Genomic DNA, 25324 nt, shown 5'->3' on the forward strand with positions numbered 1-25324 from the left:
CAGTCATTTCATGTGCTGACACTAGTTGGATACAGAAGCACTTCTCGAATATGCAATATTTCCAGATACCGACAATACCCAATATACAGTATTTCCAGAAAGCAGAAGCATAGTAATGGTTATGGGAGAATTAGCTAAATGTTAAATAAATATATATGGCATCTGAAGGTTCAATTTGAATTGGATTGATTCCTGATCATGTAATCTGTTGGTACAGAGCCCATAAATATATTTAAGATCAATAGATGGGTGATTTGTTTTCAAGCATTTCGATTGGGCACTGGTGTTTTAACATCTAATGATATTGCTCGAGTTCTTGGTACCCAGTGGCAGGTTAACTTATTACAAGGCATTTGTTCATTTATAATATTATTTAGTTTGCAAATTATCCTAGGACCATGGAGGAAAGGAAATAAAACAGAATTAAGCACATTTTTAATCAGTGATTTGCTCAGCATTTGATTGAAATGTTTACTACGTATTACTGTGGAGGATATGAACTATGATTCAATAAGTGCAAATACATGGGAGGAAAAGGTAGCACTAAAACAAGGAGGATTGTACGAACAACAGTGATCTTTAGCACGCAATCGGATGATTAAAATATTCAAAATTCTCGAGAATATTTCAGCATAACCTTAACCTGGGCTTTGACCTGATCACAATCCAGTGATTCACCAACATTATCTTCCTCATGATCTGGATGAATTTTGCTCAGAGGGTGCTAAACTACTGTTTAAAAAGTATCGTTCCTTTACATGTACTTAAAAGTAACATTTTAAAAATCAACAGGAAATGCTCTTAAACATAATTCAGAGTTTCTTGCCTGCTGCAAGATGCTCTCCACAGAAAAATAGTGTAGGAAATTGAAGACTCTACAGCAGAACTGTAAGGTGAAAGCTATTTCACATAACAGGCAATTCCCCCTTGGTTCCTTCCCCTATTTTTATCTCTCAAGTACTGCAAGATTGTCCCAAAGATTCAATGGAAAGCATCGCTCCTGTGAATTGCCACATCTTGGGGGAGGAAAAGTTTCTGTAATTGTGCACATAATTTGGGCTTCCGAGGATCTTTCATTGCACAAAGTGAGTTGCAGGCACAGATGCTGAGTTACAGTGAAGTGGACGGGAGCTTTTTAAGTTCTCTGCGCTGAGCCAAAGTCGATGCCTTCACGGACTCCAATTTTGGTGCTGGCGGGGAGCTGCTCAAGGCTGAGAACGTGGCAGCCATTGCTCCCTGCGAAAAGCGGGGACAAGAAGACATTGTTAAAAAAAAACTCATATAAGAAAGAAAATAAATGAACTTGTACAGGTTTAATGTTATTTTCCTCCATCTACTGTGATATAGACTCAGGGTTTATGAACAGTTAAATCCAATGAAATATATTTCAGTTAGTTGCTTCATGGAAGCTAACGGAACAGTCTTGGAAACACTTTGAGTATTATGTCAAGGCTACTTCAGAAACTACTGCTACCCAGTGAATTAAAAGAACTTGTACCAGGCTACCAGTGTTAAAAAAAAGACTTCTCGGTGGGTAAAGATATCCCAACAATTGATCATGCACTGCATATCAGCAAAACAGTTTCAGTATTTGCTTTACTTCAGTAACACAGTGCAGTTAAGTGCAGGGATCAAACGGAAGGGTTCTGGGACACAAGCCTACTGCTGTGCCAGTAACTGGCATTTCATAGAACTCTACTCCAGAACACAGTGTTTCCATCATAGAATAGGATCACAGAATCCATACAGTGCAGTAGGAGACCATTTGGCTCATCAAGTCTGCTCCGACTCTCTGACAAAGCATCTTATTTAGGCCCTCTCCCCACCTTATCCCCACACATATACCAATGCTACTCTGGGACACTAAAGGGCAATTTAGCATGGCCAATTCACCTAAACTGCACATCTTTGGACTGTGGGAGGAAGCTAGAGCACCCGGAGGAAACTCACGCAGACACGGGGAGAATGTGCAAACTCTACACAGTCACTCAAGGCTGGAATTGAACTCTGGTCCTTGGCGCTGTGAGGCAGTAATGCTAACCACTGTGCTACTGTATTGGGGCAGAGGAGAATGCCAAGAGAAATTTGGACGCGGTTGTCAGTACACACATCTGCTTGCACATTGCAAATACAGCCTACCTTAATAAGATGGACATCCTGCCGGGCCAGCTGGCTCTGTGGCAGCTGATCTCGGTCCATAATCCACTGATGTTTCAAGACCTGCTTTGCTGTTAAGCGTCGGTGTGGATCAATATGCAACATTTTGGAGACAAGGTCCTGTCCAAAAGGAAGTTTTAATGTATGGATGAGTTTTATTTCTTATAATTAACCAAAGGAAGCAAACAAGTACTGTCTTCAATAACAAACATATTGAGGAATTTGAAGTGTAATACAACAACTTGCATTTAGAGAGTGCCTTTAAGATATAAATATGTCCAAGATGTTTCAGAGCAGAATAATCAGGAAAAAATGGATTTGAACCAAAGGAGATATTAAGAATGGCCAAAATCTTAGTGAAGGGTGGCTTTTAAAGTGGGCTGTGAAGGAAGAGAGGGATAGAGAAGCTGAGAAATTTAAAGGAGGGAATTACAGAGCATGGTACCTAGACAGCTTAATGCACAGCCACCAATGGTGAAGTGAGGACAGGAAGGGATGCACAGGAAGCTGGAATTCCAGGAATGCAGAAATCTGGGGATAGAGTGATGCAGGGTTGGAGAAGATAACAGAATTGGAGAAGGTAAGGACACAAATGAATTTAAACATGTGGATGTGAAATTTAAATTTGAAGTGTTGGGGAACCAGGGGGCAATATAAATCAGCAAACACTGAGTTGATGTTTAAGCAGAACTTGGTGGCAGAGTTGTAGATGGGTTCAAATATTACAGAGTGCGAAGAATATGAGGAAGACAATTAAAACAATCCAGTTTGGAGGGAATGCTTCAGATGCAGATGCATGTGATATTATAGAGGTATGAAGTCTTTGTGATAGGCGGCATATGGAATCAGAAGTGAGCTTGGGGTTAAAATAGGGCACCAAGGTTGCTAACAGTCTTGTCCAACCTGAGACAATATCTTGTGAGGGAGTAATCGCGAAATCAGAGTCAGTGGTGAGGAAAAGAGTTTGTGCTGGAGATTGCAGACAATAACATCAGTCTTTCTGACTTTTAACTGAAAGAAATTCCCACTCAACCAAGATTGGATGTTGTACAAGCAGTCTGACAACTAAGAGTTAAGGGAGGATGGTGCAGTGATACAAGTGGTCCAGCCAAGTGGTGCAAAGTTGGAATAAACACAGAAAATTCTTGAAATACTCAACTTGTGAGGCAGCATCAATAACATTTCAGGTCAATTACCTTTTGGAAGAGCTGTCCCAGAAACCATCATCACCATCCCTGGGTATGTCCTGTCCTTCCAACAGGACAGACCCAGCAGAGCTGGTGGCACAGAGGTAAACAGTCAGGAGGGAATTGTGATGTGGAGATGCTGGCGTTGGACTGGGGTGGGTACAGTAAGAAGTCTCACAACACCAGGTTAAAGTCCAACAGGTTTATTTGGAATCATGAGCTTTTGTAGCGCTGCTCCTTCATCAGGTGAGTGAGGAGGGAGTTGTCCTGGGAGTCCTCAACATCGACATTGGATCCCCTGAAGTCTCAAGGCATCAGGTCAAACATGGGCAAGGCAACCTCCTTCTGATTACCACATACCATCCCCCTCAGCTGATGATCCAGTACTGCTCTATGTTGAAGACCATTTGGAGGAAGCAATGAGGCTAGCAAGGATGCAGAATGTACTCTGGGTAGGGAACTTCAATGTACATTACCAAGAATGGCTTGGATAGCACCACTACAGACCGAGCTGGCCATGTCCTAAACAAAACAGCTGCTCGACTGAGTCTGTAAGAGTTTTAACAACACCAGGTAAAAGTCCAACAGGTTTATTTGGTAGCAAATGCCATTAGCTTTCGGAGCGCTGCTCCTTCGTCAGATGGAGTGGAAATCTTCCACTCCATCTGACGAAGGAGCAGCGCTCCGGAAGCTAATGGCATTTGCTACCAAATAAACCTGTTGGACTTTTACCTGGTGTTGTTAAAACTCTTACTGTGTTTACCCCAGTCCAACGCCGGCATCTCCACATCATGACTGAGTCTGTGGCAGTTGGTGGGGAACCAACAAGAGGGAAAAATATACTTGACCCCATCCTCAACAACCTGCCTACTGCAGGTGCACTGGTTCATGGCAGTATCAGTAGGAGCGACCACCGTCATGGAGACAAAGTCCCGTCTTCACATTGAGGATACCATCCGTCGTATTGTGGCACTTCCACCATGCTAAATGGGATAGATTTTGAACAAATCTAGCAACTAGACTGGGCAACCATGAGGTGCAGGGGCCATCAGTAGCAGCAGAATTCAACTCAACCCCAATCTGTAACCTCATGGCCTGGCATATGCCCATCCTACCTTTACCACAAAGTCAGGGAATCAATCCTGGTTCAATGAAGAGTGCAGGAGGGCATGTTAGGAGAAGCACCAGGAATACCAAAAATTGAAGTAGCAACCTGGTGAAGCTATTACACAGGACTACTTGCATGCCAAACAGCAGAAGCAGCAAGCGATAGGCAGAATTAAGTGATTCCAAAACTAACGGATCAGATCTAAGCTCTGCAGTCCTGCCACATCCAGTACTGAATGATAGTGGACTATTAAACAGCTCACTGGAGGAGAAGACTCCACTAATCTCTCCATCCTCAATGATGGGAGGAGTCCAGCACATCAGTGAAAATGATAAGCTGAAGCATTCACGATACTTCAGAGGTCCCCAGCATCACAGATGCCAGTTTTCAACCAATTCAGCTGTCGTTGTGGGGAACAGGACAAGGAAGGTGGGTTTCGGTGTTTTCACATCTTACATCATCATCAGCTGTTCGATCACATTGTCTCAAAGGATCTAAAATGCAACTAAGAAAACAGCAACCTCTCAGATGTAAAAGAATGTTATATTTTGAGATTTTCATTTAAAAGTGACGAGCATTAATAAAATTTCCCATTTATTGTAAACACCTTGGGCCAAGTATAGCACAGGTAAGATGCCCTTATCCTTGACTAAAAGGCCTTGTTCTCAACCTCAGAAGAATCCACAACTGTACAGGTGTAACTTTTCTTTTTCTAACTTTTTGAAGGGCTGAACTTTCTGTTAATTCTCATGAATCATGTGCAGTTTTGGGTCCATTAGAAGCTACCTCAAATTAATTCAAAGTTTATTTATTAGTCACAAGTAAGGCTTACATTAACACTGCAACAAAGTTACTGTGAAATTTCGCTAATTCCAAATAGGACTGTATTTCAGCTGTACAAGAAGGTATCTTTTTCTGGGCCAGATTCAATTTCAGGCATTCAATACAGTAGCACGCTGTACAAACTGCCCCCCCTGATAATTGTTCTATAGCTTCTTCCCCATGTAAAATTTGCTATTCTGTTATAGCCCTGAATCTTAAAGAAACAACTGGCCTCAGTCAGTGGCATCCAGAAGAGGAGTGGAACAGGATTTGAATTATGACACAGAACATCAACATGCTAATTTTGAATGTCACTGCACAGTTATTCATCTGGAAAATTGCATTTCTCTCCCATTATCAGATGTCCCTCTACAGCCTACCATTCCCAGAATGAGGATAGTTGGGAAACCTTCTCAGCAATACAGAAAACCAGTTTGGATTAATTTTCTCTCCCTGGTGGTCAGAAGTCTGTTCCATTACTGGTTCCTCATTTGAACAGTACTTTGTTATGTGCCTCAGTTAAAAAAAAACTTTCAAACTGACCTTTGCAGCAGAAGAGGCTTTGTCCCAGTTTCCTCCCTGCAGATTGTAGTGTCCGCTCCCAATCCTAGCCAGAATCTCACTTGGAGTGTCATCTGGACCATTAGCAAAAGGGGTATATCTGATTCAAGATAACCAAAGAGAAAGCAGGTCAGAAGACTTGAATCTTGTTAACAGACAGGTTTTGCAACCATATTCATTAGAATGCATGAAAGCAGCTAACAGATAGACTTTAGAAGAAACAATATCAGTAGCTTAGGCCAGAATGTAAAAACAGATGCATAAACATTTCAATATCAAATGTCCTAACCTATGACAAACCGTCAGACTAGACACTTTTACTCAAAAATTGAACAGAAAATTACAAGGAATTGATGGTACTTAGTTGTTATCAGCTGATGTTAAATATATAGCCCAAATTGTATTGAATATTGAAGGCTATATTGATAAACTCTTGCCTCAAATTTCAGCAACTTCAAGAGGTAATATTTGAAGCCTAACATGTACAGTTATAGCTTCAGTCTGAAAGCATTGTATTTTGTTATACTTCCTTAAATTATATTTTATGTGCAGTTAGCTGGTTACAACTTTGTTAAACTGCCTCTTGTCATCACCTCATAACCACCCATGAATATCAATTTGCAGGCAAGAGTCAACCATCTTCTTCATGATGGCACTTCTTAACATTTTTGTTGAAGAGTATAATAGTTCACCTGCTGCCTTTCTCATATAATTATTAGTAGGGTTGGAAAATTCAGAGTACTTTAAACAGCAGCTTTAACCAAAGCCAGATTAAAATACAAATGCTGTTTCTGCAATTTAGGAATTCATCTGCCTTGTTCATACACCCACTCATGAATCTGCAGATGCACAATGCATTGTACAGCAATTAAATTACATGCTTGAAAAATAAATCAAGGCCATCAAGGTGCTTTTGAAAAAGGAAACGATTTTAAAAATGTACATGCTAATCATCTCTACACACTTCGCACAAATTACTTACATAGGCAAAAGAGGCAGATAATTTGCACACAGATCCAATAGTAATGAGATTAATTTTGAAAGTCTGTTTTGTGGTGTGTCTGAATGTGGAATGTTGACCAGGTCACTCGGAAACTTTGAGTCGTGCCATGAAATCCTCAATGCACTCAGAGGAGCCACCATTTCATGTCTCACTGAAGGATGACAACTCAGACAGCATCACTCTCCAACAAATATGCTGAACCGTCAATTCAGGAAGGGTGTTAAGTAGTGGAGCACAAACTTCTGATTTAGAGGGCAGAGTATCATGAACTGAATCAAGCTGATACACAGGGAGAAATTCAATAAAAGATGCAGAGAGACTCAACGTAACCCAACACCAGGAATGTGATAGCTAATTTTGTTCCAATTTGCCAAACTGTGATTTGTACAAAAGCAGTTGGAGAAAGCTAGATTTTATTTTATACACATCATAGAATTATAGAAGCATAGAATTCCTACAGTGCAGGAGGAGGCCATTCAGCCCATCGAGTCTGCACCAATTCTCTGACAATGTATCTTACCTCGACCCTCTCCCTGTAACCCCACCCATTTACCATGGCTAATCAGTCTAACCTACACATTTTGGGACACTAATGGGCAATTTAGCATGGTCAATCCACCCAACTTGCATATCTTTAAACTATGGGAGGAAACCGGCGCAGACACAGAAAACGTGCAAATTCCACACAGTCATCCAAGGCTGGAATTGAACCTGGGTCCCTCGCGCTGTGAGGCAGCAGTGCTAACCACTATGCCACCCACATCTTATGAGGCATTGCACAATTTTAGACCTGTGCTAAGGCTGCTTTGTAGACTCTACAAAACCACTGCACCATCACTTTTATATCAGTTGTGTGGGGGGGGGGGGGGGGGGGAGGTGTACTGTAAATTCTTTTTAACATTGATTCACTTAAACATTGTTTTGCTTTAACATGGTTATTGAAATGATGTCAATATATCCATTTAATTTTCCCAGTTTCACTTTAATATCATTTGCCACAGATTTCCTGTTCTATGGCCTGCCTGTGCACATGACCTCTCCTGTAATGCATCCGTTCTCACTGTCTATCCCTCTTCCTCCCATTATTGCCCTTGCCTCTGCCCAGCCTTGGCTCCCAGCCTTGCTTCCTGTCATTGCTTCCCGCATTTGCCTCCCAGTCTCTTAGTCCCAGTGGTTCTTGCTGCACCACTTCTGGCTCCTGTCACTGACTTTGCTGCTGAACTTGTACTGAAGTCCTGAGATCCATCTAGTGGCAGAGGTTGGTTGGTGTGGGTCGTCAGGACTTCAGCTGCTACCTAAATGACCAATTTCTGCCACTAGATGGAGCACGGTCAATCTAAATGGGCTTATCCAATGAGTGGACCGTCTAAATGCAACCGTTGAAGACATTGTATGCAGCCCCTGAAGACAGTTTTTAAAATGCAGGCCTAACAGGCAAGTTAGAATGGACGAATCTGCCTGGAGCTGCTCCTCCTGTGGCAGACCATTTATTTCCCTGTTTGCTGCTGATAGGCTCGTAGTGAGCCTATTAAGTGGAAGAGAAACAATCCATGTTTGGAGATGTAGCAAACATGAGTGTTTGGGGCCTGAGGAATCGACGGCCGCTGAGCTGAGGAGTAGGGCCTAGTGAACTAAGGAGTGGGGTCCACTGGCTTCACTGACTGGGGAGAGAATTCAGAAATCGGAAGCGCAAACGGCCTTGGGAGTCCTAGTTCAGGATTCTCTTAAGATTAATTTGCAGGTTGAGTTGGTAGTTAAGAAGGCAAATGCAATGTTAGCCTTCATTTCAAGAGGATTAGAATGCAAAAGCAGGGATGTACTGCTGAGGGTCCAGAGGAGGTTCATGAGAATAATCCCGGGCATGAAAGCCATGACGTATGAGGAAAGTTTGAGCACTCTGGGTTTGTACTCAATGGAATTTAGAAGGATGAGGGGGGATCTCATTGAAACTTACATAATACTTAAAAGGCCTGGATACAGTGGACATGGAGAAAATGTTTCCATTAGTAGGAGAGACGAGGATCCAAGGGCATAAACTCAGAGTAAAGGGATGACTCTTAAGAACCAAATGACGAGGAATTTCTTCAGCCAGGGGGTGGTGAATCTGTGGAATTCATTGCCACAGAAGGCTGTGGAAGCCAGGTCATTGAGTGTATTTAAGACAGAGATAGATAGGTTCTTGATTGGTAAGGGGATCATAGGTTACAGGGTTAAGGCGGGAGAGTGGGGTTGAGAAACGTATCAGCCAAGGTTGAATGGTGAAGCAGACGCGATAGGCAGAATGGCCTAATTTTGCCCCTATATATTATGGTCTTATGGACTGACTGGAGACTATATGAGAGGAGTTGAGAGTGCAGGGTCAAAATGTGTTCATAGGTCTGCCTCACTCCCAGTGTGTGGGTTTTCATTTGCTCTCACCCACACGGTCATGGACTCTCATCCACTCTCACTTGTGGTTTACCATCGATCTGCAAGATGTAGCAGTTGGGACCATTGTCAAACAGACAGATGCCAAAATTGGGGCCATTAAGACTGTTAGGTGTCACTACAGAGGCAGAGGTTGAAATTGAACTGCAACAGCAGACCATCAATGCAGTCTTTTTAAAAACCATGTTTACTGTTGAACCAAGCTTTAACTTTCTGAAATTTGCTCATTAGTCCCTTGACTGAGCCAAGTTTTGAAACGTGCCCTCCACGCAAAATGTTTGTCCAAGCCTGATCCAAAAGTACGATTAGTAGATAAGTGTACTGTGGTTCCCTTTTACATGTTAGTTTGTACAGTATTGTACACTGCATTTCTTTTTAGGAATGCACAGTGCTGCATATGTATGGTACAGTATTTCAACTTGTACATTGTTTTTTCTGGGTGAGCAATGTATGAAGGAACTTAACTCTGCCTTTAAATGACTTTAAATGAATCGTAAGGAACCTACGATTCATTTAAAGCCATTTCACTTAAAGTTACAATTTACAGGAACACAACCACAATGTTAAGTGGGCACTCCCCATACTCCTGATCTGGAAGACAGCAGAATCCTGCATTGCCATCTTCAGGGACTAAGGCACACTGTTGCCTCAATGTACCATTTGGCGAGTACAGTAATTTCAGAGCTTGACAAAAAAATGGCAATAGAAATATAGAATCCATAGAATCCCTATAGTGCAGAAGGAGGCCATTCGACCCATCGAGTCTGCACCGACATCAATCCCACCTAGGTCCTATCCCCATATCTCTACATATTTACCCCGCTAATCCCTCTAACCTATGCATCCTGGGACACTAATAGGCAATTTAGCATGGGCAATGCACCTAACCCGCACATCTTTGGACTGTGGGAGGAAACCAGAGCACCCGGAGGAAACCCACGCAGACACAGGGAGAATGTGCAAACTCCACACAGTGACCCAAGCTGGGAATTGAACCCAGGTCCCTGGAGCTGTGAGGCTGCAGTGCTAACCACTGTGCCACCGTGCTGCCCAATAGGAGTATAGGAATTGCTAGACAAAGACAGACCAAGGTTTATCTGGTTGTTCTACCATCCTGTCGACCACGTGATGTAACAATAATAGAAATATTGACTTCATGGTTGTCAATTTTTAATCATTTGACTACAAGACAAGGAAAACTCCCAGAGGTAAAAACCATAGATCTAAAGTTATCTATTCTCCCAAGCATGCTACACCAACCTTCTAACATTGTCCATGGCAAAGTACAACATAAAAAGCATGAAGGCCACAGGTTGCAGCGTTTTGTGTTTTTCTATAAGCCAATAGAAATAGGAACATAATAAAAAGAAACTGGGTGAGCCATTTAGCCTGTCAAGCCTGCCCTGTTATTCAACAAGATCATGGTTTATAATACCATTTATTCTGTTGTGACATTTTTTTCATTAATCGATATCAGGTGCATCTATGCAAGAGCTGTGATTTGTGTTTTTTCTTAATTACAGAGTTTATTGCACAGGAACAGGCCAGAGGTGGAGACTGTAGAATTACAAATCCTCTCCTCAGGAAGAAGAGAAAATACAATGCCACCCCAGCAAGGCTGTAGGGAGGAGCAATGTATAATCCCAGGTTAGCTACTCCTGGGATTATACATTGAGAGGTGAGAGGGGTTGGGAAGAAGCAGTCGGTGCAGGGATCCCCTGTGGTCGTTCCCCTTAGCAATAAGTATTCCGCTTTGGATACGGTTGAGGGGGACGACATACCAGTGGTGAGCCGCAGTGAGAGGATCTCCGGCACTGAGTCCGTCCCTGTGGCTCAGGAGGGTAAGGAGGAGAGCGGGAGGGCAATAGTTATTGGGGACTCGTTAGTTAGAGGGATAGATAGGAGGTTCTGTGGCAGCAAAAGAGACTCGAGGATGGTTTGTTGCCTACCGGATGCCAGGGTCCGTGACGTCTCGGACCGTGTTTTCCGGATTCTTAAGGGGGAGGGGAAACAGTCACAAGTCGTGGTACACATTGGTACCAACGACATAGGTAAGAGAAGGGACGGGGATTTAAAACAGGAATTTCGGGAGCTGGGCTGGAAGCTGAGAGCAAAGACAAAACATGTGGTCATCTCTGGTACGCTACCGGTGCCACGTGATAGCGAGTTGAGGAACAGGGAGAGAGTGCACTTAAACATGTGGTTGCAGGGATGGTGCAGGAGGGAGGGTTTCAGATACGTGGATAATTGGAACACGTTCTGGGGAAGGTGGGACCTCTACAAACAGGACGGGGTGCACCTGAACCAGAGGGGCACCAATATCCTGGGAGGGAAATTTGCTACGGCTCTTCAGGGGGATTTAAACTAATTTGTCAGGGGAGTGGGAAAAGGAGTTGTAGTCCGGAAGTCAGTGTTGAGGGTGGTGAGATATTGGGGAAGGTATCAAGGTCAAGAGTGGGTACCGGTAGACAGGAAGATGGGTTGAAGTGTGTCTACTTCAATGCAAGGAGCATCCGGAACAAGGTGGATGAACTTGGGGCGTGGATTGCTACTTGGGACTACGATGTTGTGGCCATTACGGAGACGTGGGTAGAACAAGGACAGGAATGGTTGTTGGACGTTCCGGGGTATAGATGTTTCAGTAAGTGTAGGGAAGCTGGTAAAAGAGGTGGAGGAGTAGCATTGTTAATCAAGGATAGTTTAACGGCTGCGGAAAAGCACTTTGAGGGGGATATGCACACTGAGGTAATATGGGCTGCAGTTAGAAACAGGAAAGGAGCGGTCACGTTGCTAGGAGTTTACTATAGGCCCCCAAATAGTAATAGAGATGTGGAGGAAGAAATTGCTAAGCAGATTATGGATACGTGTGGGGGTCACAGGGTAGTTGTCATGGGGGACTTTAACTTTCCAAATATTGATTGGAACCTTTGTAGGTCAAATAGTTTGGATGGGGCACTTTTTGTGCAGTGTGTGCAGGAGGGTTTCCTGACACAATATGTGGATAGGCCGACAAGGGGTGAGGCCACATTGGACTTGGTACTGGGAAATGAACCGGGCCAAGTGTTAGATTTGGTTGTGGGAGAGAACTTTGGAGATAGTGACCACAATTCGGTATCTTTTGTTATTGCAATGGAGAGGGATAGGGCCGGACGGCAGGGCAAGGCTTACAATTGGGGGAGAGGTAATTATGATGCGATTAGGCAAGAATTAGGGGGCATAAGATGGGAACAGAAACTGTCAGGGAAAGGCACTGATGAAAAGTGGAACTTTTTCAAGGAACAAATACTGGGTGTCCTTGATAGGTATGTCCCTGTCAGGCAGGGAGGAAATGGCCGAGTGAGGGAACCGTGGTTCACGAAAGAGGTGGAATGTCTTGTGAAAAGGAAGAGGGAAGCTTATGTAGGGATGAGGAAACAAGGTTCAGATGGCTCGATTGAGGGTTACAAGTTAGCAAGGAACGAACTGAAAAAGGGGCTGAGGAGAGCTAGGAGGGGACATGAGAAGTCCTTGGCGGGTCGGATCAAGGAAAACCCCAAGGCTTTTTACTCTTATGTGAGGAATAAAAGAATGACCAGGGTGAGGTTAGGGCCGGTCAAGGACAGTGGTGGGAACTTGTGTATGGAATCAGTAGAGATAGGCGAGGTGATGAATGAATACTTTTCTTCAGTGTTCACCAAGGAGAGGGGCCATGTTTTTCAGGAAGAGAAGGTGTTACAGGCTAATAGGCTGGAGGAAATAGATGTTCGGAGGGAGGATGTATTGGCAGTTTTGAATAAACTGAAGGTCGATAAGTCCCCTGGGCCTGATGAAATGTATCCTAGGATTCTTTGGGAGGCGAGGGATGAGATTGCAGAGCCTTTGGCTTTGATCTTTGGGTCCTCGCTGTCCACGGGGATGGTGCCAGAGGACTGGAGAGTGGCAAATGTTGTTCCTCTGTTTAAGAAAGGGAATAGAAATGACCCTGGTAATTATAGACCGGTTAGTCTGACTTCGGTGGTTGGTAAATTGATGGAAAAGGTCCTTAGGGATGGGATTTACGACCATTTAGAAAGATGCGGATTAATCCGGGATAGTCAGCACGGATTTGTGAAGGGCAAATCGTGCCTCACAAATTTGATAGAATTTTTTGAGGAGGTAACTAGGTGTGTTGATGAAGGTAGGGCGGTTGATGTCATATACATGGATTTTAGTAAGGCGTTTGATAAGGTCCCCCATGGTCGGCTTATGATGAAAGTAAGGAGGTGTGGGATAGAGGGAAAGTTGGCCGATTGGATAGGTAACTGGCTGTCTGATCGAAGACAGAGGGTGGTGGTGGATGGAAAATTTTCAGACTGGAGGCAGGTTGCTAGCGGAGTGCCGCAGGGATCGGTGCTTGGTCCTCTGCTCTTTGTGATTTTTATTAATGACTTAGAGGAGGGGGCTGAAGGGTGGATCAGTAAATTTGCTGATGACACCAAGATTGGTGGAGTAGTGGATGAGGTGGAGGGCTGTTGTAGGCTGCAAAGAGACATAGATAGGATGCAAAGCTGGGCTGAAAAATGGCAAATGGAGTTTAACCCTGATAAATGTGAGGTGATTCATTTTGGTAGGACTAATTTAAATGTGGATTACAGGGTCAAAGGTAGGGTTCTGAAGACTGTGGAGGAACAGAGAGATCTTGGGGTCCATATCCACAGATCTCTAAAGGTTGCCACTCAAGTGGATAGAGCTGTGAAGAAGGCATATAGTGTGTTAGCTTTTATTAACAGGGGGTTGGAGTTTAAGAGCCGTGGGGTTATGCTGCAACTGTACAGGACCTTGGTGAGACCGCATTTGGAATATTGCGTGCAGCTCTGGTCACCTCACTATAAGAAGGATGTGGAAGCGCTGGAAAGAGTGCAGAGGAGATTTACCAGGATGCTGCCTGGTTTGGAGTGTCGGTCTTATGAGGAAAGGTTGAGGGAGCTGGGGCTGTTCTCTCTGGAGCGGAGGAGATTGAGGGGAGACTTAATAGAGGTTTATAAAATGATGAAGGGGATAGATCGAGTGAACGTTCAAAGACTATTTCCTCGGGTGGATGGAGCTATTACAAGGGGGCATAACTATAGGGTTCATGGTGGGAGATATAGGAAGGATATCAGAGGTAGGTTCTTCACGCAGAGAGTGGTTGGGGTGTGGAATGGACTGCCTGCAGTGATAGTGGAGTCAGACACTTTAGGAACATTTAAGCGGTTATTGGATAGGCACATGGAGCACACCAGGATGGTAGGGAGTGGGATAGCTTGATCTTGGTTTCAGATGAAGGTCGGCACAACATCGTGGGCCGAAGGGCCTGTTCTGTGCTGTACTGTTCTATGTTCTATGTTCTATGTACTCCGGGAATCAAAGAATGGAAAATCTGTGTAGATTTAAATTACTGGATGTCACTATAGATTATGGAAACGGTTGAACAAAATTTAGCCATGATGAAGATGAATCACTGTTTGCATACCAGTAATTACTGTGCCAGAGAGATGCTGAGACTGAGGACTTGTTCATTTTGAGGAAAATTATTTAATAATTTGCTTTTTAATCACTTCTAAATACTTCACATAAAATACTTACGTTGGTAAAGAAGCAAGCAAAATGTGCACAACAAAATATCACAGAAATTAAATTAATGTGGAATTACCTGTCTCCATAGGATCCATATAGTGCAGGAGGTGGCCATTCAGCCTATCGAGATTGCACTGACTCTCCGAAAGAGCAATTTATCTAGGCCCATCCCCCGCACTATCCCCATAATTCTGTGCATTTACCATGGCTGATCCACCTTACCTGCACATCTTTGAACATGAATGGGAAATTTAGCATGGCCAATCCACCTACTCGCTCGTCTTTGGACTGTGGTGGGTTTGAGAGTGGCAAAGAGGTGTTGAGACTTAGGCTCTACTCATGGATCTCATATAAATTGATGTTGCCATAGAATGGAATAAAACACTAGTTGGAGGTCCAATAGAACTAGTGATCATAGGATAAGCAAGATCTCTTGGAACCAAAAAAATCCATCATTCAATACCAGCTAAATTAAAGCTGAAAACTTAATAAAGAAAAAATGTTTCTGAAAAAGGAATTAGAGAAGTGGAAGTAGATAGAGCTGCAAAGGTTAAAATTAATTGACAATGATTCACAACACTACAAATAGGAAAAACAATTCAAGGGCACCATTAAATAAAACCTTCAAAGTGAACTTTTGAAAGTGGAAAGAAAAAGCAAAAAACCTTTAAATTGTATTGTTTTGTGACATTTGATTCCAAAATCAGTTTCCAATGACAGGATTGCTTTTTTAACCTGTTTCTTGGCATTAGCCTTTAAATCACCTTTTACTGTCGTTCTTTGCGAAAGGCATTTTGCCATTTCATTTTGCACCCATCAAGCTAATTGGTGTTTTTTTTAATATGTTGTCTTGTCTCCACAGGTGCCTGAAGAAAGCTTTTAACAATGAGTTGAATTAATCCCTTACACACTCAAATTTATCCTGGGGTTCTTAGCCATTGTTTGATGCACAATAGCAACTAACAATAAGTATGGTAAATGATTACACTTTTTTTTTGCCAAAATGACATCTGTGTGCTTGCAGCATGATTGCCTGCACACTTAATACAGTGTGACCAACTCTTGCTAGGAAATTCAGGGATATGCTTGCATGGAGGTCCATTTGAGTGGGGGAGGGGAGTGCTAGCAGAGTTCTAAAGTGCAGGAGGTGGGGTGGAGAGGGGTCCCAGAACAGCGAGAGGGTACAAATGGGAGCAGAGCAGGTACTGCACATGCATCGGATTTAAAGGTCCAAATTCACAGAGAAAAAAACACTATCCTAGGTGTATGCAACCTGGGATAATCCATACAATAAGGGTCAGTTGGTCATCCTGATTCAGCTACCATTGCTGTCCAGCAAAATAAAACTGTAGCCAATTATATCACCAACTGATACGTAGATGGGATGCACAAAAAGGAGGTGGGGGAAAATTCACATATTGGGGGAGTGTTGAATAGGGAAGAAGCCGCACAAGGAGAGACTAGAAACAAACAACCAATACATTAAAATCAAGAGAAGTCAAAATCTGACAAAAGGAGCTAGCAGAGAACATTGTAATAAAAGCTTCCATCACTACTACACTCAGTGGCAAAAAAAGCTTCACAACACTTTTGTTTTTATTTGTTCATGGGACGAGAGTCCAAGATTAGCACATATTGCCCATTCCTAATTGCTCAAGAAGGTGGTGGTAAGCCACTTTCCTGAATTGTTGCAGTCCAAGTAGTAAAGACACAGGGAGTTCCAGGATTTTGGCCCAGCGAGAGTGAAGGAACAGCAATACAATTCCAAAGGACAGTGTACAACTGGGAAGGGAATTTGCAGATGGTGGTGTTCCCATCCACCTGCTGCGTTCGCATTCCCAGGTAGTAGACATCACAGGTTTGGAAGGTGCTGTCATCTTGGAGATGCTACATACACTTGCTGCTGTCCGTCTGTAGTGGAGGGAATGAATAGTGAATAATTAAAGTAGCAGAAGGGTTGCTGATATTGCAATCCTGGATAGTGTTGAACTTCTTGAGTGTCGTTAGGGCTGTACTCATCCAGTTAAGTTAGGAAAATTTATACTAGGCAGGAAATATGGCGCTGCCAAGAGGAAGAGAACTGTTTTCAGTGGACTTCTGAAAGCAATGAATGAATCATAGAATCATAGAGTCCTACAGTACAGAAAGAGGCCATTCGGCCCATCGAGTCTGCACCAACCGCAATCCCACCCAGGGCCCTATCCCCATATATTTACCCACTAATCCCTCTAACCTATGCATCCCGGGACACTAATGGGCGATTTAGAATGGCCAATCAACCTAACCCGCACATCTTTGGATTGTGGGAGGAAACCGGAGCACCCGGAGGAAACCCACGCAGACACAGGGAGAATGTGCAAACTCCACACAGACAGTGACCCGAGCCGGGATTCGAACCCAGGTCCCTGGAGCTGTGAAGCAGCAGTGCTAACCACTGTGCTACCGTGCTGCCCACGAGGTGACAAAGACAAGGTGTTCCAAATACAGTGGCACAATGAATGAACTGTACCTGATGGTGGAAGAGAAGAAGGGAATCAGGAGCATTGCAGCATGGAGGAAATTAGAGAAGGGCAATACAATTTTCATTAACATTGATAATTTGCATTTTCCCAGACGGCTTTCAGCTCTGGGATACTTTTTTGAGGCGCCATTATAGATGGATAGAGTAAATTCTTGGCAAAACACTGGCTGCATACAAAGGAAAAAGGTCACTCACCCGGCCAACATGGTGTAGAGTAAAACACCCAGACTCCAGATATCACAGCCTTCATCATACCCTTGGCGTTTAAGAACCTGGACACAGACAGACCTTCATTTACATTTCCATTCATTACTTGCATCAATAAAACTCTTAAATGTTCAATGAAACTCTTAAAAAAGGCAGTGAAGCGGGAAAAACAAGACCAATAAATCAATTCAATGTTTGAGATATAACTCTTCGAAACAGTTTACAAATACATAGGATTTCTGTGATCAACCTCGTAGAATACATCTCCTATCAATGGGTATAACGTAATTTCCCACAAATATTAGCCTATTCTGCACTTTCTAGCTTGGGTCAGGTGAAGTGTGCCACCGGGGCAGCACGGTGGCATAGTAGTTAGCACTGCTGCCTCACAGTGCCAGGGACTTGAACTTTCCTTTCTTGGTTCTTTTTAAGCTCCAAATCCCTAAATCCTGTGCACTTTCCTCCCTGCATTGAAATCAAGAATATAACCTGGACAAGCTGAGTGAGTGGGCAAATGCATGGCAGGTGCAGTATAATGTGAATAAATGTGAGGTTATCCACTTTGGTAGCAAAAACAGGGAGGCAGATTATTATCTGAATGGCTATAAATTGAGAAGAGAATGTGCAACAAGACCTCGGTGTCCTTGTACACCAGTCAGTAAGCATACAGGTGCAGCAGGCAGTAAAGAAAATAAATGGTATGTTGGCCTTCATAGCGAGAGGATTCAAGTATAGGAGCAGGAATGTCTTGCTCCAATTATACAGGGCCTTGGTGAGCCCATACCTGGAATATCATGTACAGTTTTGGTCTCCTTTTCTGAGGATGGATGTTCTTGCTATAGAGCAAGTGCAGCAAAGGCTTATCAGAAAGATTACTGGGATGGTGGGACTGGGGAGAGATCTCATTGAAACCTGTGAAATTTTAACAGAACTAGACAGGTAGATGTAGGAAGTATGTTCCCGATAGTGGGGGAATCCTGAACTAGGTGTCATAGTCTAAGGATGGCGGATAAACTGTTTAGGACTGAAATGAAGAGAAATTTATTAACCCTCAGAGTAGTAAGTCTGTGGAATTCACTACCACAAAAGGCAGTTGAGGCCAAAACATTGTGGGGGCGATCTTCCCAAAAAGAATTCTAAGCGTCATAAAAGTCTGAAAATGGGAGTGTTTCACACCAGCTTTTTGGGTGAGTTCAGCACTGCAATCTTCCCACACATTCAGTTTTTCTGACAGCTGGGAGATTTGTGCTGGTGGGATTGGGAGAAGCCCAAGTGCATCAGGGAAGCCGGCTGCTGCAGAGCACTTGGGTGCCATTGTACAGGGCGCCCCGATCTCCCAGTGAACTGGGAAACCTCCTCCCAACTCCCGTACCATCGACATCATTGCCACCCTCCACACCAACACGGGTCACTGGCAGCAGAGCATTATGACCCCTCTTGATGAGTCCCTTGGTGGACCTCCGACATGCCTTCCCCCCTTCCCCCGCCCCTTCATGCTCCCTCCCTCCCTGCATAGCCCCTCCCCTTACATTGCCCCACCTTGGAAACACCTCCACTTGCATAGCACCCTCCCTTGAATAGCTTCACCCCTTGAATAGCCTCTCCCCTTACAGAGCTCCTCCCTGCATAAGGCGCCCTGTCATCATGCATTAACCCCAACCCCTTGGCACTTGTGGTGGCCAACCAGGCATGTCAGGGTGCCAGGTGGGCACTGTCCAATCTTGCCACTGACCCTCCAGGCATGGCCATGGTGCCTAGTCTCCACTGGTGGAGACCAGCAGTGATCCTTGCTGGCGTGACGTCACGCCTGCAAGGGGGGAGATTCCAGAAGGCTGGAAGTTGCTGTGCGGAATCACGGTACGTCCTTTTAACGTTTGCTTATTGGCTTCGCGCTCTAAGCCATTTTCACCACAAAACAGGGCCGGGAGGATAGCAACCAGTGCAAATCAGTTCTTTAACCTCGCCTGCGATCTTCCCGTCTCGCCATGCTAATCGACCGGTAGGAGCGCTCCCAGTATGTTTTCAAGAAGAAATTAGACATAGCTCTTGGGGCGAAAGGGATCAAAGGATATGGGAGGGGTGGGGGGGGGGGGGGGGCGGAGACGTGATCAGGCTATTGAGTTGAATGATCAGCTATGAGTCATAGAAGTTTACAGATTGGAAACAGGCCCTTTGGCCCAACTTGTCCATGCTGCCCTTTTTTTTTAAACCACTAAGCTAGTCCCAATTGCCTGCATTTGGCCCATTTCCATCTATACCCATCTTACTCATGTAACTGTCTAAATGCATTTTAAAAGACAAAACTGTACCCGCCTCTGCTACCACCTCTGACAGCTTGTTCCAGACATTCATCACCCTCTGTGTGAAAACATTGCCCCTCTGGACTCTTTTGTATCTCTCCCCTCTCACCTTGAACCTATGCTCTCTAGTTTTAGACCCCCCCCTAACTTTGGGAAAAGATGTTGACTATCTAGCTGATCTATGCCCTTCATTATTTTATAGACCTCTATAAGATCACCCCTAAGCCTCCCACGCTCCAGGGAATAAAGTCCCAGTCTATCCAGACTCTCCTTATAACTCAAGCCATCAAATCCAGGTAGCATCCTAGTAAATCTTTTCTGCACTCTTTTTAGTTTAATAATATCCTTAAGACGATAATAATGAATGGCAGAGCAGGCTCGAAGGACTGAATTGCTTACTCACGTTTCTATTTTCTATGTTTCACCAAACCTGTTTTTCATAGCACTTAAAATTGTGGAACTTCTAATCTCCGTCAGTCTTCCTTCCTGTAATCTCAACGCCCTTAGAACTTCTTGATTTAATCTTTTACTTTTTTCAACCATGGTAGAGCAATGTAGAGGTTTGGACTTGCATTTGTGTTTTGCAGACTCTGTGCCTATTTCCTGTAGATCAGTTTAGAAAATTGATAGCTTATACCCTGTGAAATCAGCTTAATCACATAAAAAGTTCTCACCTCTGGAGCAACAAAGTTGGCCGTGTAACACGGAGTCATGAGGAGCCCATTGTCAGCCCTTAGCTGCTTGGCAAAACCAAAGTCACAGATTCGGATTGACTCAGGGTTACTTGACTCATCTACATACAAAATATTGCTTGGTTTCAGGTCTCTGTGAACCACCTGCAAAAGTAAAAGAGCTAATTGCAATTACTGTTTAATAAGTAAAGTACATTCAATAGATCAAGTCATCTTTCAGGATTCTGTTTAAAGATTTTTCTCATGTGGCAACCTAAGAGATGGCAGATGCAGGGAGGATATTCCCAATGGTGGGGAGGTCCAGAACCAGGGGTCACAGTCTGAGGATTCAGGATAGACTATTTAGGACGGAGGTGAGGAGGCATTTCTTCCCCAAAGAGTGGTGAGCCTGTGGAATTAATTGCCACAAGAAGTAGTTGATGTCAAAACACAGTGTATTCAAGAAGCAGCTGGATATAGCACTTGGGCTAATGGCATCAAAGGTTATGGAGAAAAAGCACTATTAGGCTTTTGAGTTGAATGATCAGCCATGATCGTAATGAATGGTGCAGCAGGCTCGAAGGGCCAAATGGCCTCTTCCTGCTCCTATCTTCTATGTTTCTATGGTAGTGAGAAGTGCAGGGACAGTTTTCACATTGGTCATTCAGTTTGAGTTAAGCACATTTGATGTGGGTTAAATGCAGTTTGAAGTTCTTTCCACATCTGTTGCAACATGCCTTAGCTTAATCTCGCAATAGCAACCTCTAATGCACCAAGGATATTTCAATTTCTCACCCTTTCATCCTTAGAGTTTGCGTGTAATACCCTTCTGTTTTAATCATTTTTCAGGAGTGGAGATTGCTAACAAGTCCAGGATTTATTTTCTATCCCTGGTTGTCATTGAGAAGTTGGTGGTTAGACTTATTTTTCAGCCAGTGCAAACCATGTGAAGTTGCTCCCACATTGCTGTTAGCTAGGAAATTTCAGGAGTTTGACCCAGCGACAAAGAAATGACAATATATGTCAAAGATAGGATGCTATAGTCATAAAATCATAAGAGTTTTGCAGCACAGCAAGAGGCCTTTCGGCCCATTATGTCTGTGCCAGCCATCAAGCACTTGAAGGAGAACTTGGAAGTGGTGGTGTTCCCATGCTCTTGTTCCTCCAGGTGATAGAGACAATTCTGCAGAGTCTCATCTTCTGGATTTTCTGTTGACTAATAATTTCCAGAGAATATTTACATAGCTATGAGAATAGAGCAGGGAATGGGATTAATTGGATAGCTCCCACCAAAGCGCCAGCATATGAATAATGGGCCAAATGGCCTCTTTCCTCGATGTATGATAAACTGGATGACACTGCCAAGACGCATCAAAAATACAATAATATGGGCTGAATCCGATAGCAGTCCCAGATATGACATTTTGCCTTTTAATTCTGCATTCAACCAATTATTCTGATTTACCAGTAATTCCTTTTCCTGTTCAAGGCATTTTCCATGATACTTCATACAAAGTTCTGGTGCATAAAGTTCATCAAGTTTTAACTTGAAGATCGACCTTCGTTAAGTCGGTTTTTACAAGTTTTCACATAGTTCAAGTCCTCAGTCAAGTGTTTCATTTTCCATGATTGACTCTCAATTGTTCTTACCAATTATCTTTTTCCATTAGCAGCTGGTTCACTAATGTCCTTTAGAGAAGGAAATCTGCCCTCCTTACCTGTTCTGGCCTACACATGACTCCAGATCCACAGCAATGTGTTTGACTCTTAAATGGCCTAGTGAACCACTCAGTTCAAGAGCAGTTTTGGATGGGCAATAAATGCCAGCCCAGCCAGATCATCCATATACCCTGAACGAATAAAAAGTATTCCTCTTTCAAACGTGAAAGTTGATTTTCTACATTAATGAGATTTTCCTTCAATTGCTTGTCTTCTGTAATAAGTGTCTCATTCTGACCACAGTAGTTTTCAAACATTTGCTAAGATCAACATAATTAACTGTATGCTGCAATACAGTTGTCACCACATTACTGTCTTCACTGGCCAAATCATTACCCAGAATAACGTTTATCCCTGCAATAGATGATTTAGAAATAATTCTAACCATAATAATTCAATTTCCGAAGTTACTTCTTAAATTAACTTTACACAAATAAATAGATTCATCAGTTCCATTAATATCCCTTATTGATACTTATTCCTTCATAAAACTTTCTGGAACACACAATGTATCATCAGCCATCATAAATGATGTCTCCCATTGTGGTGAACCATAGATGGTTACCACTATGGGTTCTGAACCATAGATGGTTATCACTATGGGTACTTGTACATATGTTACTCTTGTTACTGTTGGGGTTAGGGTTGGGGTGTTCCACTGTTGGTATTGTTCTGTGGTACACTCCGGTTGGCTCCGCCTTCCTATAGGAGTATAAAGGTCACTGCACTTCCTAGTGACCCTTTAGTCTGGGATTGTATTGTTAAGCAGTATGCTCCATTCTTATTGCTAATAAAAGCCTTTATTTCCCGGGTACGATCCAGCCTCCCGAGTGAATTAATCGCGCATCACCCATATCTCTCAAAATTTTGAATTGTTTTCTTATGTTATTGGAGGAGTAAGGGAACACTTCTCCCTTCGAAACAAAACATCTAAAACCTCTATTAGCCTGACTTCCTTCACCAGTGATCAAAGAATTCTCTGAACTATCTTCAGTCCCCCTTTCTTGTACATTCTGGGGGAGCAACTTTCAACTGTACCACTGCAACACATTTAACAGCCATTTCCTTTCCTGGTGCTTGTTCCAATGGAAACACTTAAACCTTCAAATGTCAATTTCACCCTCAGCACTTCCCTTTCTGATCTGAGGTGTAATTTCTTGACTATTCCAAACTGTCCCTTCTCTACCCTGACTACCTGCCTTCCTTTCTCCTTCCCACTTTTTATACTTCTCAGGTTTATAGGGATTGCTGAAAAAAAAGTCTGAGTCTATGGACCAGCTCATATTTGTCAGCCATCTCCACTGCCTGTCTAGATGTTTTAACCTTCTGTTCTTTAACATGAGTCCGAACTACTAAAGAAAGTTAATCTTTAAATTCTTTCAAGAGAATTATTTCTTTAAGAGCTTTGGATGTTGACTCTACTTTTAATACCTGCAATCTAACAGTCAAAATGTCTCTGCTTTACCCTCTTGGTCGTTTTTTTCCATGAGATTCACTCTGCACCTGTGGCAAGATGGCTCTGATTCACCCACTGTGGATCAACAATGTTTCAATCAGGGGGGTACTGCATTTAAGTGCTTCCCCTGCACTTGTTCACAATCTAACCAGAGGATGGTGGTGAGGAAGCTGGCACGAGGTTCTCAGATGGAGCTCTGATCAGGTTGCTGGATGTGGTGGAGGAGAAGTGTGATGTGCTGTACCCTTAAACAGGCCAGAGGCCATCCAGTAAGGTTATGAACCCTGCATGGGAGGCGTGGCAGTGCTGGTCAACGCCACTGGCCTGCACAGGAGCATGGGATCTAGTGCAAGAAAAAGATAAAAGGCTTCCTCCTTACACAGTAAGAAGTTTAACAACACCAGGTTAAAGCCACACCCACAGTTCCTCCATACAGTTCCTCCATATAGCCAGGATGAGTAAGTCCACTCATCCATTCCTACTCACCCACTCACACACCCACTGGGAGCTCACTCGCTGCCATTTCATGGCGCCTCCCATAAGCATCCTCATCTCCCCTGTAATTCCTCTCCTCATTACATCCCAACTCCCACTCACCAACCACACTGGCCAGGCATCCATACCATCTGACCCAACACATCCTGTTACATTCTTCTCATCTCAGGACAATCTGGCTCACAATAGAGAGAACACAGGCACATGGAGTAATGCCCAAGCTGAAAATACTAATTCCATTTGAGGAGACAGCCCTAGAGCTTGCCAGGGAGGAACAGGACTGCTCCTGCACTCAGGGTGAGGTGAACACAAGAGGAAAAAGTGAGATACTCACAGCACATTCATCTTTCCCGCAGCTGTCTCTCTTCTACTCTTATTCCTCTGTCATGCACTAATGACATCTTCCTTCCCTCACCAGTAGGGCACTGAAGGCCACCAAGGAGGGCAGCTCCGAAGTCGAGTTTTCAGACCATCCCATCAAAAAGACATCACAGCTGTCACCCACACCCTCCACCGGTGCAGAGACTCACACCTCAGTGGGAATAATTAGCAGGCAGATTTCTGGTCACTCACTGGTGAGAACCTCACTTGAAATGATCCACAGTAGGTGGAGGCAGAATGTCCCAGGGATCTGGCACTCAGAGGACTGCTGGAGGCCAGGTCACTGCTGTGCCCCAGATGATGTGCCCCTTGACTTGGTCACATTTCAGCCCTTGGAGCTACAAAGGCAGAGTCACAAACCTCAGGAAGTGATATCAGCTACACTCCTCGGATTGCAAGGCCGAATTCCATTGCCTTCTATCCGAGGAGACGGTGCCGGCACATTGAGGGCAACCACACCGACACTGTGAGGATGTTCACTCCATGGTGGGGGATATCTACTCCACAGTTCAGATCATGAACATCATGGTTCAAGGCACAAACTCTATGGTTCAGGGCATCAACCGAATGGTGCAGGCACTTGTGGGCATCTACAAGTGCCAGCGCCAGTGGACGACAGGGCATCTGGATCTTACTCCAGCTGCCCGTCTATTCCATGAAGGAACCTAGGGGCCTTGAGCCCACATAGGGAGGGGGATCAGCTGGTGCATGGAACAGGGTCTTCCACCAAAGAGA

At 43.8% G+C, this 25324-nt stretch overlaps 1 protein-coding gene across 5 annotated transcripts in view; it reads right to left on the bottom strand.

The window, feature by feature from the left end:
* Positions 1-418: 418 nt before the first annotated feature.
* Positions 419-25324, bottom strand: part of LOC144509341 (ribosomal protein S6 kinase 2 alpha-like) — a 243804-nt gene continuing 218898 nt past the window's right edge. For all 5 annotated transcript variants that reach the window (XM_078238029.1, XM_078238030.1, XM_078238032.1 and 2 more), the window contains 5 exons: positions 20542-20703; positions 17556-17632; positions 5818-5935; positions 2140-2277; positions 419-1236 (listed from right to left, as the gene is read on the bottom strand). In XM_078238029.1, the coding sequence (XP_078094155.1) occupies positions 1111-1236; positions 2140-2277; positions 5818-5935; positions 17556-17632; positions 20542-20703 (621 nt within the window). In that variant the 3' untranslated portion in view covers positions 419-1110. The remainder of the gene's footprint in view (positions 1237-2139; positions 2278-5817; positions 5936-17555; positions 17633-20541; positions 20704-25324) is intronic.

This window comes from Mustelus asterias, chromosome 21 (assembly GCF_964213995.1).
Source record: "Mustelus asterias chromosome 21, sMusAst1.hap1.1, whole genome shotgun sequence".
In the NCBI taxonomy this organism is placed as follows: Eukaryota; Metazoa; Chordata; class Chondrichthyes; order Carcharhiniformes; family Triakidae; genus Mustelus; species Mustelus asterias.